Below are 15,658 nucleotides of genomic sequence, written 5' to 3'. Positions count from 1 at the left end.
CCCGAGCCAAGGGAGCCGGGCCGGAGCCCAGCCGAGCTGCGGGGCCTGGGCCGGACCCGAGCCGAGCTGCGGGGCCTGGGCCGGACCTGAGCCGAGCTGAGCCGCACGGGCCGGGACGGAGCCAAGCCAAGCGGGCCGGGCCGGCGCCCCGGGGCCGGAGCTGCTGGGGCCGGAGCTGCTTGGCCGGGGCCGGACTGGGCCGCGCCTCCCCGGAGCGCTTCTCACGTCCCCCTCCTACACCCCTGACTCAGCTTACCAGGTGGTGCCTGCCCGCCCTTGTTTCTTTTCAGACTTCCCGCGAACCTCTGATTCGCAGGAAGCAGGGGTGGGGGAGGAGCAGGGGGCGGAGCATGCAGCGGAGGGGAGGAGGGGGAAGTGAGCTGGGGGCGGGGTGGAGAGCTGTGGCGCGGGGCCCTCTTAGCACAGGGCCCAATTCAGCCGAATTGGCTGAATCGGCCTTAAGCCGGCCCTGGCCCTGGCCCCAGGGGATCCAGTTAGAAATTTAGGAAGCACCCCCTCTCCCCCAGTGGCCTGCCAGTGAGTGGGATGATGGAGAGGAGCCCTCAGCTAGCCGATGGGCTGACCCAAGCCCCGGAGTCAGCAACGTGTCAGTAGGTGGATACAAGCGTCCAAGATAAAAAGGTTGATGTCTGTGGTAATTTTTCAAAAAATTGAATGACATAACCCCCCAGTGTCACTAAGTACGGTAATTCTGTCAAGCATCCAGTGCACAACATTGTGAAAGTTACTAGTGACCCCCCCTTAACAGAGCAGCCTTTATGTCAACCAATGGCCATTAGGGGGAAGCAGACACTTCAAGTACACAGTAGCCTGAACTTTTCAACTGTCTTCCCTTCAAGGCCTTAAGGTAGTTGGAGCTGGTCCCAAGCCGGTTTTCACTGACCAGATAACAAAAGCACGGGTCTGACAACCACCAATCAAGTGTTAACGCTGCAAGGACCTTTGTCTGAATGTGTATAAAGGATCTGTAAAATGTGTGTAAGACAGAGTTTTTGTACTAAGGTGCAAAGCTCTCTTTTCTTCTGCAGAACAAAGCAACTCTTCCTTATCCCTGTCTGGCTGTTATTGGCTCTCAGCTAGGTGGACCCGATATTTCGGTAACAGTTTCTGGCGACTCCGCCGGGACTCTCCTAGCTCGGACATTGGACTCCGGACGGCTGCGGCGAATTGGGAACGGCGCCAATGGGGTGTTTCGCCCCTTTTCTCTGCTTCACCGCAGCCCCTGGGGTTCGTGCTCCGATAAGGTGAGTCCTAATAGGATAAGGAGACACTATCTGGTTCTCGTCTGGTTAACCGGTTAATGAATTTCTGTCTTATACATTTGGGCGTTAGGTGTGTGGACAGAACTGAGCCTCTCATTCGTAATTCCTCAGAGTGAAAGCCATCACGTGTGATGAAGCTCTGAGGTTGAATTGGGATCCTTCTGTCTTGTCCCCTGTAGCGGTCAGTATTAGTAGAAATTCCTGTAATAGGATCCTATTAGGCCATAATTCCCTCTGTTCTCTGTGTAATTCTCTGTTAGAGTGTCAGCAGGCAGATGGGTGGGTCTCTGGTAAAACCCTCTGAGGATAGCCCTTTAGATTATATGTTAAGTAAATGGTCTCTACCCGGTGTTTAAAAAGAAATAGTTAGACCTTGTGTAGAAATTGATGTGGCTAGTGTTGTGGAAATTGAATTGTGGAGAGGATGTGCATTTTCCCCAGAACATGTGCAGTGTATATAGTAGCTGAGGTAAAAGAAATGCAAACCTACCAATATAGGTTGTGTTGTCTTTTGCAGATCACTGGGTGTTTGAAAGCAGGAGTTAGAAGTAAAAGGCAATCAAAAGTCTGGGAAAGTTAATTGTGTCCTTTTTTTTTTTTTTTAAGTAAGAATCTTTAAGCTGTGGATAGCTTTGGATCTGGAAGCAAGCCAGAAAGCATCTGTATTAATGCAATTTTCTAACTAATAATGTAGAAGCCACTGAAACCTGGGCTGCCTATGAAATAAATACAAGGAAATATGGGGTAATTCTGTTTTGCCTAAAATCAACAAGAGTATGTGTATATAAAGGAAATATTTTAAGCAATGACTGACTGCCCAGAAGGGGTAGACCTCTGTTCTTTTGTCTTTCAGATCATCAGAGAAAACGGATGCCAGCTGAACAGCATTCAATGTACCATGCATTTACTGGCACAATAGGAATTATTTTTGTGTTCTATGGCCAAAATTGTTGTTAAAATTTGCATACCAACAGTCTTTGGAAGCAAGGACATGGAAGGTTAACCCATTCCCCATATTGCCCATGGGATCCTTCTGGCTACCTCAGATTTCTAGCCAGAGGGCTGGGGAGGGAGGAAAGCTATTGGACACCAGAGGTTGTACCGAATGAACTCCTCAAAGGTGGGTGTGCTTGTCCTGGTTTGTTGCTCCAAAGCTCTGTAATAAAGTTATTTTACTGAAAGGGTATATGTGGCATACATTGAATAATAAGACTAATGTGCTGTATAATGGCAATGTGTATGTGTTCATTGTTGGGAAAAGGTGTATGAGTGAAGAGTGGAAGTTTCCTTTGTCGGTTAAAAGAAGCCAAGAAGGGAAGAAGGAAAAAGAACAGAACGAGTTAACTGGAAAAAAAAATAGCTAGCAAGCTCAGTCCAAAGATAAGATGCTGGCCCAATCCAAGGACACTGCCCACAGCTAAGACTTGGCTGATAGCCAAGAAAAGGGGGGGCTGAATGTGCCCAAGCAACTATGAGATCTGCAAAACACTGCCAGGCATTAATGAAATGTGTTAGGTTTCTTTTCTCACAGATAAAAGAAGTGCTACCCAAAGACCCTAGCAGCCCTGCCATTCATTGAAACAAGGAGACTGAGCCTATGTAAAGTCTATCAACGAAAGACTGCTTTGGCTCCACACTGGAAAGGCCTTTTCCAAGTCCTGTTAACCACCAACACCGCTGTGAAGAGCCAAGAACTATCTGCCTGAACCCATGCTTCTCACTGTAAAAAGACCCCTCCACCTCGGGAGGACTCTCCGACTGATAAGCCTATTTCTCCTTCTAGCTCTGCTATGCCTTCTGGACAGCAGGAAAAAGGAAAAAAGACAAGGTGAAGTGCTAGTAACCTCTCCCTTGTCCACTGACAGACCTACTGTGCCTTTGGATTTTTCTAGAAGAAGCAAAACCATTACAGGGTGATGTGCTAGTAACCTCTCCCCTGTATGACGCTAAACCACACTGTTTCAGGAAAAGAGAAGAAGGAACACTTGCTTTATTGGAACCACCAAAGTCCAGGGATTCCTGACTACAAGAGACATTAAGAACTGACCCTGGTGAAGAAACAAAGAATTATACACTGGCAGGAAGAAACTTGTGGGACCCATGCTTGGGAATGTGATATAGTACTACACCAAAAAGAAATGTATTAGGATATCAATGAACTGTGATTAACACTACACTAGGGACTGTTAAATTTTCATTACCCTTATTCAGTTTCCAGATCCCCTCTATATACCCAAATTGCTCACAGGGGGCTGCCATTAGATTAGCACAACAGAGGGCTTGGGTTATTTCCTCTAGAAAGAAAAGTGACTTGACCGGATCCCTGTGGGATGGGGCCAATAATGCAGCAGCAGTTTGGAATATTTTTAAGAACCAAAACATGATGAGAAATTGGGGCACAGCTAACCCAGGTACAGGCTGGAATTGGTGAGTTACATGTTATCTCCGCCCTTAGTTCGATGACCCAGAAGTTGCTGATAGAAATGGTATTGAATATCACTGAGGCTGGGAAGGCATTGCAGTGGGATCTAGCATGTTCAGAAATTCAGGATTTCCTGAATGACCAGCTAATGGCCATTCGAAATGATCTAGAGCATCAGGCTTGGCCCACTGCCCTTACAGACACATCAGGAGTACCATCTGATCTGTGGCCATGGAGACATATGTCAAGGCTGTATCCCCACTTTGAACTTTAGGGTACAAATGTAGGGGCCTGCATGAAAACTTCTAAGCTTAACTACCAGCTTAGCTCTGGTCCGCTGCCACCATCCCAAGGCTAATTTCCTTCCCTGGATAGCCTTGAGAGTCCTTCACCAATTCCCTGGTGAATACAGATCCAAACCTCTTGGATCTTAAAACAAGGAGAAATTAACCATCCCCCCTCCTTCCTCCCACCAACTCCTGGTGAACACAGATCCAATCCCCTTGGATCTAAAACAAGGAGAAATTAACCATTCCCCTCCTTCCTCCCACCAACTCCTGGTGAACACAGATCCAATCCCCTGGGATCTAAAACAAGGAGAAATTAACCATTCCCCTCCTTCCTCCCACCAACTCCTGGTGAATCAAGATCCAAACCCCTTGCATTTTAAACAAGGAAAACTCAATCAGGTTCTTAAAAAGAAGGTTTTTAATTAAAGAAAAAGGTAAAAATCATCTCTGTAAAATCAGTATGGAAATTAACCTTACAGGGTAATTAAACTTAAAGAGCTCAGAGGACTCCCCTCTAGTCTTAGGTTCAAAGTACAGCAAACAAAGATAAACACTCTAGTAAAAGGTACATTTACAAATTGAGAAAACAAAGGAAAATTAACACGCCTTGCCTGGCTATTTACTTACAAGTTTGAAATAGGAGAGACTTGTTTAGAAAGATGTGGAGAACCTGGATTGATGTCTGGTCCCTCTCAGTCCCGAGAGCGAACACACAACCAAACAAAGAACACAAACAAAAGCCTTCCCCCCCCCCCAAGATTTGAAAGTATCTTGTCCCCTTATTGGTCCTTTAGGTCAGATGCCAGCCAGGTTACCTGAGCTTCTTAACCCTTTACAGGGAAAAGGATTTTGGAGTATCTGGCCAGGAGGGATTTTATAGTACTGTACACAGGACAGCTGTTACCCTTCCCTTTATAGTTATGACAACATACTTGGAAACTTTCTGGGTGGAAGTACAAACATTCTCAATGCTCCTTCCAAGCATATAAACCAATTAGGGGAGGACTTGTGCTCGCATCGGGGAAAAATGTTGTTTCTATGTTAATCATTCTGGCTTAATTGAGCAGGATTTACAAGCCATTAAGAATGCTGCTGTTGTTTTCCGTGCTTTATCTTTTGATCACACCTTTAGTTTTGAGGACCTCCTTCCAGACCTTGGGTCATGGTTTATGGGGCTCTTTCAAACAATTGTTAAATGGATTCTTTTCTTTCTATGTGTTATTTGAAAAATGATACAATGTGCCAAATGCCTGTGTAATGCTATGATCAAAAGCTCTGCTGTCCATAAGAAAACACAGTATCTGTCCCTTCAGCTTGATCGCAAATTGCGTAAAGGGCCTGACAATTTTTGAATTTGTCAGGCTCGAAGGGGGGACTGTGAAAATTACTAGTGACCCCCCCTTAACAGAGCAGCCTTTATGTCAACCAGTGGCCATTAGGGGGAAGCAGACACTTCAAGTACACAGTAGCCTGAACTTTTCAACTGTCTTCCCTTCAAGGCCTTAAGGTAGTTGGAGATGGTCCCAAGCCGGTTTTCACTGACCAGATAACAAAAGCACGGGTCTGACAACCACCAATCAAGTGTTAACGCTGCAAGGACCTTTGTCTGAATGTGTATAAAGGATCTGTAAAATGTGTGTAAGACAGAGTTTTTGTACTAAGGTGCAAAGCTCTCTTTTCTTCTGCAGAACAAAGCAACTCTTCCTTATCCCTGTCTGGCTGTTATTGGCTCTCAGTTAGGGTTACCATACGTCCTTTTTTCCCCGGACATGTCCGGCTTTTCGGCACTCAAACCCCTGTCCGGGGGGAATTGCCAAAAAGCAGAACATGTCCGGGAAAATGGCGGCTCTGTTTAAGAGCCGGGCTGCCTGAACGCTACCGGCTTCGGGCAGCCCCGTGCCTCCAGACCCTGCGCCGCCGGAGCCCGGGATGGGAAGTGCCCAGCTGGGGACGCAGGGTCTGGAGGCACCGGGGCTGCCCGAAGCCGGTAGCTCTTGGGCAGCCCGGCTCTAAAACAGAGCCTCCAGCGGCTGGGGCTCTGTGTAACTGACACTGGGTCAGTTACACAGAGCCAAAGAGGAGAAAAGCCTCCAGCTGCAGGGCTCTGTGTAACTGACCCAGTGTCAGTTACACAGAGCCGCAGCCGCTGGAGGCTGTTTAAGAGCCGGGCTGCCCGAGAGCTACTGGCTTCGGACAGCCCCGTGCCTCCGGACCCTGCGCCGCCGGAGCCCGGGAGGGGAAATGCCCGGCTGGGGGCGCAGGGTCCGGAGGCACGGGGGCTGCCCGAAGCCGGTAGAGCTGGGGCAGCCCGGCTCTTAAACAGAGCCGCAGTGGCTGGAGCCTCCAGCCCCCGGGGGCTGTGTGTAACTGACACAGTGTCAGTTACACAGAGCCCCAGCCGCTAGAGGCTCTGTTTAAGAACCGGGCTGCCCGAGAGCTACTGGCTTCGGGCAGCCCCCTTGCCTCCAGACCCTGCGCCCCCAGCCGGGCACTTCCCCTCCCGGGCTCCGGCGGTGCAGGGTCCGGAGGCACGGGGCTGCCCGAAGCCGGTAGCGCTGGGGCAGCCCGGCTCTTAAACAGAGCCTAAGAGGAGCAGAGCCTCCAGCTGCGGGGGCTCTGCTCCTCTTCGGCTCTGTGTAACTTATACAGTGTAAGTTACGCAGAGCCGCCAGAGCCCCGGGGGGGAAGTGCCCGGCTGGGGGCACAGGGTCCAGAGGCATAGGGGTTGCCCAAAGCCTGAGCGCTGCCGGCTTCACGGTTTGCTGGGCAGCCTCCAGACCCTGCGCCCCCGGCTGGGTGCTTCCCCTCCCGGGCTCCAGCTGCGCTGGGGAAGCACCGGCTGGGGGCGCAGGGTCTGGGGGCTGCCCGGGAAACCATGGAGCTGGTAGCACTGGGGCAGCCCTTTCCCCCTGGCTGGGAGTGGGAGGGAGGAGGGGGCGGAGTTAGGGTGGGGGAAGGGGTGGAGTTGGGGCGGGGCTAGGGGTGGGGAAATGGGCGTGGCCATGGCCCGTGGAGGGTCCTCTTTTTTTATTTATGAGATATGGTAACCCTAAGCTAGGTGGACCCGATATTTCGGTAACAACATGGTGGTATGACCCCTGTCCGAGAGGAGTGACCAGGGGGTGGGGAAGAGCCGGCGACCCAGGTCAAGTGGTGGAGAGAAGTCAGCGGCTCAAGGACACAGCGCAAATCAGGCGGGCCGGGGCCCCTTTTGAGCGTGGGCCCGGCCCCATGGCGCCACTGTAAACCTAGGACTGCCCAGAATAGGGGTCGGGCTGCCCTACCACGTGGCAGTAAACACTAAGGGGGCTCACGGGTCCCCCTCGCCCGGCCGCCACGGCAAAGCTGCCACCACAGATCCCGAGCCACCCCCCCCCCTCTGCAACCAACTCTGCCGAGCCCGGCACACGCGCACAGCGTCCCAGCCCGCCCAAACCACACCCCTCTCCTTCCCTGAAGGAATCTAAGCGCATGCGCGTAAACTCCACACGGCTGAAAATCTCTCGACTGCAGGACCCATGGCATCCACGGGAAGGGGAGGGGCAGGAGGAAGCTGAGGGGGCTACGCATGCGCATGGAGGCGGTGCCCAACTTTGTTTAGATGCTAAGGGCCGTTGAGGTTATCTCGGAGGGAGGGGTTCCCGTACACGAGTCTGGCCCACGTGATGCAGAGGAGCGGGTGCCTTGTTTGAATCCCCGGCGCAGAGAAGCGGGAGCGCGCCGGGTGCTGGGAGGGAGCGCACGCCGCAGCGCGCGGGCGGAGCAGGTGAGTGATCCGTGCAAGAGACTCAGCACGAGGGGACGGAAGTGGAACAGCCTTAGCGCCCCTTACGGGGGGAGGGGAGAGAACAGTCAGTAAGTCACCCCCGGCGGGAACAGCAGCAGCTGGGGGCCTAGGAGCGTGGGGGACAGGGCCACCCGTGCAGCAGGCCTGGCGGGGGAGCAGCCCGTGATCCCTATGCTGGGCGCAGAGGTAGCCTAGCTAGTAGCCGGGTGCGTCAGGGCAAATGTGCCCTGGGAGAGCAGGGGCTATGCCCCACCCTGGCAGCCAGTGCCCCATAGCCCTGCCTAGGGAGAGTGATGCCAGCCCACGTAGGGAAGCAGAGCCCCCTGGGGATGGCTAGGGGCGGGGGAGGTGAGTGGCAGCCTATAGCACCCTATGGGGTAGGGAGGAGACATACTGGGGACATCGAGGCAGGATGCCAAGAGTTAGCTGGGATATACCAGTGCCTAGGTGGTAACGTGTCAGGAGGTGAAATTGCACCCAGCTAGGTGCCCTGCCCAGTGATGGAATATGGTGGGGTGGGACTGCTGGCTGCCAGCTGGATGGATGAGGGTGTTCTTTCTAGGTTTGTTAATGCTGTCTCCCCCCCCCCCCCACACACACACACCCACACCCGTGCTGTGTGGGGAGAACTGGTGACCCTTATGCTGGGGTTTGTGTGTTTTCCTTCCCCTTTTTTCCCTCTGTCAGGATGCTGGGTACATGTGGCATGCAACAACGTCACCAAGAGGTGCTAAAGAAGAACCGTGTGTTACTGGCAAAGCAGCTGGTGTTGAAGGAGTTGCTGGAGCATCTGATAGAGAAGGACATTATCACCATAGAAATGATGGAAACTATACAGGTATTCCTCACACTCCTGTTTGGCCTCAGCAGTTTGTATAATTTTGTCTTATGTGAAATAGTGACATCACCAAACCCATGTTCATATTAATTTCAGGTTTGCAGTCTGAGCTGGTCTGTGTCCTCTTTCACCCCCAGTACTTTGAAAACTCTGGCTATGTCTTCTCTGTTAAAGAAAAGCATTGTGTTCTAAAATAGTTTAACTAATATGTTAAACTTGATTTGGCACATAGCATAGGCAAGGACAAGTCATATTTAAATAGGTGTTAGTTGGTGGAGGTCAACTGTAGGACACGGTGTCAATGATGAGGCAGCTGTGTGGAAGCTTAACCAAACAAATGTATATAAGAAGAGAGAACAGAATGCTATTTGCATCCACTTGCCATGTAAATAACACTAATGTCAGCAGTGGGCAGAGCATAAATCCTCTCAGATTTTTCTGTGAGGGGGTGGGGTCAGAGCCTCTATTTTTAATAGGTCTTGATGAAAGCAGTGGTTTTGACAAAAATAAGTAAAACAAAAGTGGATCTTCATGGAGCATGAATCTCAGAAGTTGAAAAGGTGAACAAACTCAAGAAGGGTTTGGATGTTATTTTTAAAACACAGGTCTAATTGTCATCGGTGTGATATCATTGTAATCATATCTCTGCTATAGATGTGCAGTGTGATCTTTGCAAGTAACTTCACCCAAGGCTGGGTCCAGGGTTTTTGCCGCCCCAAGCCGGGGGGGGGGGGGGGGGAGCCACAATCAGCTCTACCGCTTCAGAATTCGGCAGCTGGTCCTTCGCTCCAAGAGGGAGTGAGGGACCCATCGCCGAATTGCCGCCAAAGACCCGGACGTGCCGCCCCTCTCTGTTGGCCGCCCCAGGCATCTGCTTGCTGGGCTGGTGCCGGCCCTGACTTCACCTCAACTCAATTTCCTTAGAATAACACCTGCCTTCAAAAGGGTGCTATAATGCTGAAATACTTTATGTGCTTGTATATGGGGCCAATCTTGATTATGGCCATTAATTGCTTCTCCAATAAAATTGTTAAAAAAACTAATGTTGTGTAAACTGCTTTAAAAAGATTGGATAGCAAGTGGTCTAATGATTACAGATAGGTACTAAGAAGAGCAAAGTGCTGTTACTATCTTAGCTAGAGCAGTAGACTGATCAGTTGGGACAGTCATCTCTTATAAGTAGGGCTGTCAAGCAATTAGTCATGCGATTAATCGCACTGGTAGTTTCCACATCAGAGTGTTGCTCTTTTAAGACTTCTGAAACCATGCTCCACACCTCATCCCTCTCAGATTTTTGGAAGGTACTTCAGATTCTTAAACCTTTGGTCGAGTACTGTAGCTATCTTTAGAAATCTTACATCTGTACCTTCTTTGCATTTTGTCAAATCTGCAGTGAAAGTATTCTTAACTCAGCACATGTTGTTCATTTTATCATCCGAGACTACTATAACATGAAATATATGGCAGAATGCAGGTAAAATAGAGCCGAAGACCTACAATTCTTCCCAAAGGAGGTCAATCGCAAATGTAATTAATGCATTATTTTTTTTAACGAGCATCATCAGCATGGAAGCACGTTCTCTGGAATGGTGGCCGAAGCATGAAGGGGCATATGAATGTGTTTAGCATATCTGGCACGTAAATACCTTGCAATGCCGGCTACCATGCGAACGCCTGTTCTCACTTTCTGGTGACATTTTAAATAAGAAGAGGGCAGCATTATCTCCCATAAATGTAAACAAACTTGTTAGTCTTATCAATTGGCTGAACATGAAGTAGGACTGAGTGGACTTGTAGGCTCTAAAGTTTTGTTTTTGAGTGCAATTATGTAATAAACAAATTTACATTTGTAAGTTGCGCTTTCACAATAAAGAGATTGCACTACAATACTTGTATGAGGTGAATTGAAAAATACCGTTTCTTTGGTTTATTATTTTTACAGTGCAAATATTTGTAATATAAATAATGTAAAGTGAGCAGTGTACACTTTGTATTCTGTGTTGTAACTGAAATCAATATATTTGAAAATGTAGAAAAACATCCAAAAATATTTAATAAATTTCAATTGGAATTCTATTGTTTAACAATGCAATTAAAACTGCAATTGCGATTAACTTTGAGTTAATCGTGTGCGCTAACTGTGATTAATCAACAGCCCTACTTATAAACTAAAGCAACTAAAGTTGCTATAACTTTGCAAATTTTTCACTTTTCAGGCTGGAGTTTTTGGGGCTTCATCTCTGGCTTAAAAGGGAACAAATTGAAAGGTAGATCAAAAAGAGCTCCACTGTTTTGAACTACAAAGAGAGAAAAGAAATTCCCCGCTATAGAAATATTCCTGTGGACCTATTTTAAAAAAACAGCATTAGTGATAAAACAATAGCTGACATTTAGCAAGGAGAAGAAATCTGAGTATCCTGCTCAAAATTGGTTTTGATTAGGTCAAGTGCTAGTAAATCTCACTATGTAGTTTGCAGCTCATAGTAGGTTCACCTTACAGAAGGCTGATGTGCATGTATGTGTATAGCTAATTTACCTGCACAGTGTAAAAAATGTAGTGAAGTGCAGAGTCCTTTGGACATCATTCATAAGGTATGTGGGATAGACCATTCTGATGAACTCCAGTTATAAATTTCCATGACATGGAGGTTCTAATTCCTACCGTTTTTCTTTTTTAAACCCTAAGAAATTTCATCCAAAAAACTGTTAATGCTCCTACAAGTGTTAACATTCCTTATTACATTTGTCTTTAATTATGCAAGCATATAGTATTTGAGAAATAGTATGTCATAGTTCTTTTTTCTTACCAGTTTAGATACTTGTGTATAGCATCTTGTAACATTTTTCAAATTAACAGTATAAACATAATGTTTCCTTAACACATTTTCTGATGGATTTGTATATAGATGTATGGGACCTGGAACTGGGTGGTTGGGATATGATGGAAATTATGTTTGAACGTAGAGTGTGGAATAAAGGAGGAACAGGATAGATACTGTACAGGGAAGTGGTGGGGTAAGAATCGTGTAGAGGAAAAATATGGAAGATACACAGCCTAGAGGGCATGATGATGGAGCATTTCAGATGAGGGAAGAGGATTTGAAACTCATTTTGAGATGTAATTAATGAATTCTGGAGAAGTTTTTTGTTCTGGCTTCTTAATTTTCTTATCTGTGGATCCAGGCCAAGGCTGGGAGCTTTAGCCAAAATGTAGAGTTACTGAATCTGCTGCCCAAGAGGGGCCCCACAGCCTTCTCAGCCTTCTGTGAAGCTCTACGAGAAACCAAACAGCAGCACCTAGAGGAAATGCTCTTGAACGCCATACCCAGCCTGAACAATGGGATTGCAAGGGTAAGAGGACTACAAAATCGGGAAAATGGAACTCATTTGGGAATAAATGTGATCATGAAGGGCAGGTGTACCTTGAATGTAAACAAAAGAAACTTTTGGCTTTGGGGGAGAACCTGAGTGTAATAAGTGATAAGAAAAGGGTTGTGGGGCTAATGTGAATTGGACTCATATACTGTGAAGAAGCATAAAGGCCTGAAAAGGTTTGTTGTGGGTTTTTTTTTTTTTTTTTTTTTTTAAGTTTAAAATTTAGGTCCTGTCTAGGCTGGAAGATTCTCTGACTAGAGAGCTGGTGAAAGTGAGTTGTTATGAAGGGAGGGATTTTGTTTTTGCTTTTTTTATTTACAGTGGCTAATGTTTGAATAAAGGAAGCCTTTGTTAAAGATTCAATACCAATACCATTACTATATTAACTAAGGTGATAAGATCTCTCAATAAGCACTTTATACTGGGGAAAGACCAGTTTTTACAATCCTGATTGTTAAAAACAAGCAGAAAAATCCTTTTGGTCAAAATACAACACTTCCCAGGCATTCTGTATATGTCATAAAGAGGCAAGGGCAGGGGGAAGCACCAGCACAATTTTAAAAAAAACCCTTTGAAAGTAGTCTAAAAGAGGGGAATATGGGGAGAGATTGAGTTGGGTATATAGCTGAGATTAAAGATGAATCCAGAGAAGGTATCCTGAATGTGAGGAGCGGGAACTCTACAGGGGGATTCAGATGGGATTAGGTGAGCATGGAGAGGACGAGATCTTGAGTTTAAAGAAAACATAGCCTAATTCTCTTGAGCCATGCATTCCTTGTGACTGAGATCTGGATCAGAGTTGGTGACCTAAAGGTTTAAAGCTTTATATTCAATTACTCAATCCCTACAGTTCTGTACTGGACAGATTAACAGGAATCTTTGACTGGTGACTTCATGGATTTGTATGATCTCTTGCAGCTGGGCCAAGATTATGAGTCAAGTGACCCGTTCCCAGTTCGTGAATCCTGCCTCTCACCAAAGAGACCACGCCAGATTGGTGGTGAGTAATCCATGGCATAGTGAAGGTTGAATTGGCCATTTCTTCAAGGGGCAAAATAGACTACTTCTTGCTCTCCTTCCCCTAAATCGGGGGGGCCAACCTGAGTCTGAGAAGGAACCAGAATTTACCAATGTACATTGCCAAAGAGACACAGTAATATGCCAGCAGCCCCTCCCATCAGCTCCCCCTGCTCCCAGCACCTTCCACTCACCGGCAGCCCCACCTATCAGTGCCTCCCTCTTCCTCCCCTAACCTCCCGATCAGCTGTTCTGTGGTGTGCAGGAGGTTCTGGGGTGGGGAGGAGCGAGGGCACGGCAGGCTCAGGGGAGGGGGCGAGAAGGGGTGGAGTGGGGACAGGGCCTGTGGCAGAGCCAGGGATTGAGCAGTGAGCACCCCCCTAGCACATTGGAAAGTTGGTGCCTATAGCTCCAGCCCCGGAGTTGGTGCCTATACAAGGAGCTGCATATTAACTTCTGAAGAGCTGCATGTGGCTCTGGAGCCACAGGTTGGCCACCCCTGCCCTAAATACTTTTTTAATTTAAAGTCCAGTTTTGTTTGTGAATCATTGCAAAGAAACTTCATTAGAAATTTTTCTGTGAGTGCAATTTTAGGGCCTGGATATGTAGTTGCTTTTAATGGTACCCCAACAGACAGGTTTCCTGCTTTCACTTCTGGTGCCCAGTTCCACCTTAGCATGGACTTTAGCAGGTCTGGGCTGCCCCTGCCCCAGCCATGCAGTGTGACAGGTTGTACCCCTTAGGATGCCACCTGATGTGCTGAGATACCACTGAGCCCGCCTGTTATGCCAACCTGAGGCCCTTTTTACCTGTCTTGCTGAGCCAGGTCATTAAGCCTCCTCCAGCAAACACACAGGCAGGGCCACACCCAACTGCAGAACGAAACAGACACCTGAGATCAGATTTGGGAAGGCTCAGCTTAAGGGACTTGCCCAAGCACTCAGGTGTCCACCTCCCTTGGAGTGCAGACACAAAGGTATATTATGAAATCCACCTCCTCTCTCAATATGGAGGAAAGTATGCACAACTTCTCTTCTGCCCCCCTCCCCCCTGAAATTACAGAAACTGGGTTTAATAAGAAACAAAACAAATTTTATTAACTATAAAAGGCAGATTTTAAGTGGTTAAAGGGGTAGCAAACAGAACAAAGCAAATTCCTAAGGAAATAAAACCAAACACGCAAACTAAGCTTGTTTCACTAAAGAAATTGGTTACAAATAGTAATTTCTCACCGGAGAGATTGTTGCAGGCAGATTACAGAAAGTCTTGAAAGGCAGATGCAGTGGTCTCCAGCTTGAAGCCTCAGTATTACTCACAAGCTAGATGCCCTTCCAGCTTGGGCTCAATCCTTCTTTCCCAGTTCAGTTAGGGTGGAGAGGCAGAGGAGACTCCTAATGATGTCACTCCCCTGCCTTATATAGCTCTTGTGTAAGGCGGGAACTCTTTGTCTTCTAGTGGAAAAACACTGCCATTCCAAAAGGGGAGGGAGGGGTATCTAGTACCAGGTGACTTGGACGCAAGACTCTGCATGGCTCTGGTAGCCATTGCCTGTAGGCTGTCTCCAGCGTCCACAAGAAGACTAAGTGCTTTCACAGTCCATTGTCTCTGCTAATGGCCCATTAGCCCTGTCTGGCTTTTCCATTGTTGTACCTGAAGAGCTGGTTGGGGCTGACACCCAAAGTAACAGATTTGAAATACAGATATATAGTTAAAGATTAAGATATATAGTTAATATTCCTAACTTCAGGTACAGAAATGATAGAGGCATACAAATTGGATAATCACATTCAGTAGATCAGAACCTTTCCAATGATATGTCCTATGAGCCATCTTGCATAAAGTCATATTCATATCATAGGCATATTGTCATAAAGAATATAGAATGAAACATCATGGGCAGGTCTGGGGCTGAGTGGGTGCCCCCATAGGCGCCGACTCCGTGGGTGTTCCAGGGCTGGAGCACCCACAGAGGAAAAATTAGCAGATGCTGCTCAGCAGCATGCACCGGCAGCCAAGCTCCCTCCTCCCACAGCGCCTCTCACCTGCCAGTGGTCCCGTTGACCAACTCCTCTCCCTCCCTCCCTCCCAGCGCCTCCCGCTGCCGCAAACAGCTGTTTTGCAGTGTGTAGGAAGCTCTGGGAGGTAGAAGAGGGGAACGGGGCATGGTCTGGGGAAGAGGTGGGGCGGGGGCAGGGACTTGGGAAGGGGTTGGGGTGGGGGCTCGAGCACTCCCCGGCTAGCGGGGAATTTCAGTGCCTATGGGCGCCTCTCCCCTGGCTGCAGCAAGTCCTGGCTGGGCGGGTTCCCTAAACACCTGCGTGGCGCTAAATAGGCTGCTGCATAGCCGCACAGCTTACAGGGAACTTAGCACATCATATCTCTTTTTATCCCTTGCTTAAATGTAAGAATTAAAAACTTTTAATTAAAAAAATAAAAACTTCCTTTACATTGCTGAAATTCTAATTCTAACACTGACAATCTCTATATATATCACACGGAATGTCAAAACAAATTGCACCACTGTTTTGCCTTAAAAGGTGCAGATTTTTTTAATGATTATAAAAAGTAAGTTTAAAAAAACCCCAAAACTGGAATTGTTTAAACCGCTTAAGCACCGTTTTTAGAACTTTCGTACGTACCATTCAA

At 47.7% G+C, this 15,658-nt stretch overlaps 1 protein-coding gene and 1 long non-coding RNA gene across 7 annotated transcripts in view; both read left to right on the top strand.

The window, feature by feature from the left end:
• The first annotated feature begins 419 nt into the window (after positions 1 to 419).
• On the top strand, positions 420 to 5,703 carry LOC128843984 (uncharacterized). Its single transcript, XR_008446404.1, has 2 exons — positions 420 to 2,403; positions 2,815 to 5,703. It is a non-coding gene; the product is annotated as an uncharacterized LOC128843984 (long non-coding RNA).
• Positions 5,704 to 7,671: 1,968 nt separating this feature from the next.
• The window catches only part of CASP2 (caspase 2), a 35,597-nt gene continuing 27,610 nt past the window's right edge, over positions 7,672 to 15,658 (top strand). For 5 of the 6 annotated variants that reach the window (XM_054041133.1, XM_054041127.1, XM_054041118.1 and 2 more), the window contains exons 1-4: positions 7,672 to 7,761; positions 8,470 to 8,620; positions 11,804 to 11,971; positions 12,914 to 12,995. In XM_054041133.1, coding sequence (XP_053897108.1) covers positions 8,471 to 8,620; positions 11,804 to 11,971; positions 12,914 to 12,995 — 400 coding nt within the window. In that variant the 5' untranslated portion in view covers positions 7,672 to 7,761; position 8,470. Of the gene's footprint in view, positions 7,762 to 7,794; positions 7,851 to 8,469; positions 8,621 to 11,803; positions 11,972 to 12,913; positions 12,996 to 15,658 lie in introns of those variants that run through there. The other variant, XM_054041099.1, reaches the window with a different exon arrangement.

Source organism: Malaclemys terrapin, chromosome 1 (genome assembly GCF_027887155.1).
Source record: "Malaclemys terrapin pileata isolate rMalTer1 chromosome 1, rMalTer1.hap1, whole genome shotgun sequence".
NCBI lineage: Eukaryota > Metazoa > Chordata > Testudines > Emydidae > Malaclemys > Malaclemys terrapin.
The sequence above is the reverse complement of the archived record's forward strand: the minus strand, read 5'-3'. Positions and strand labels throughout refer to the sequence as shown.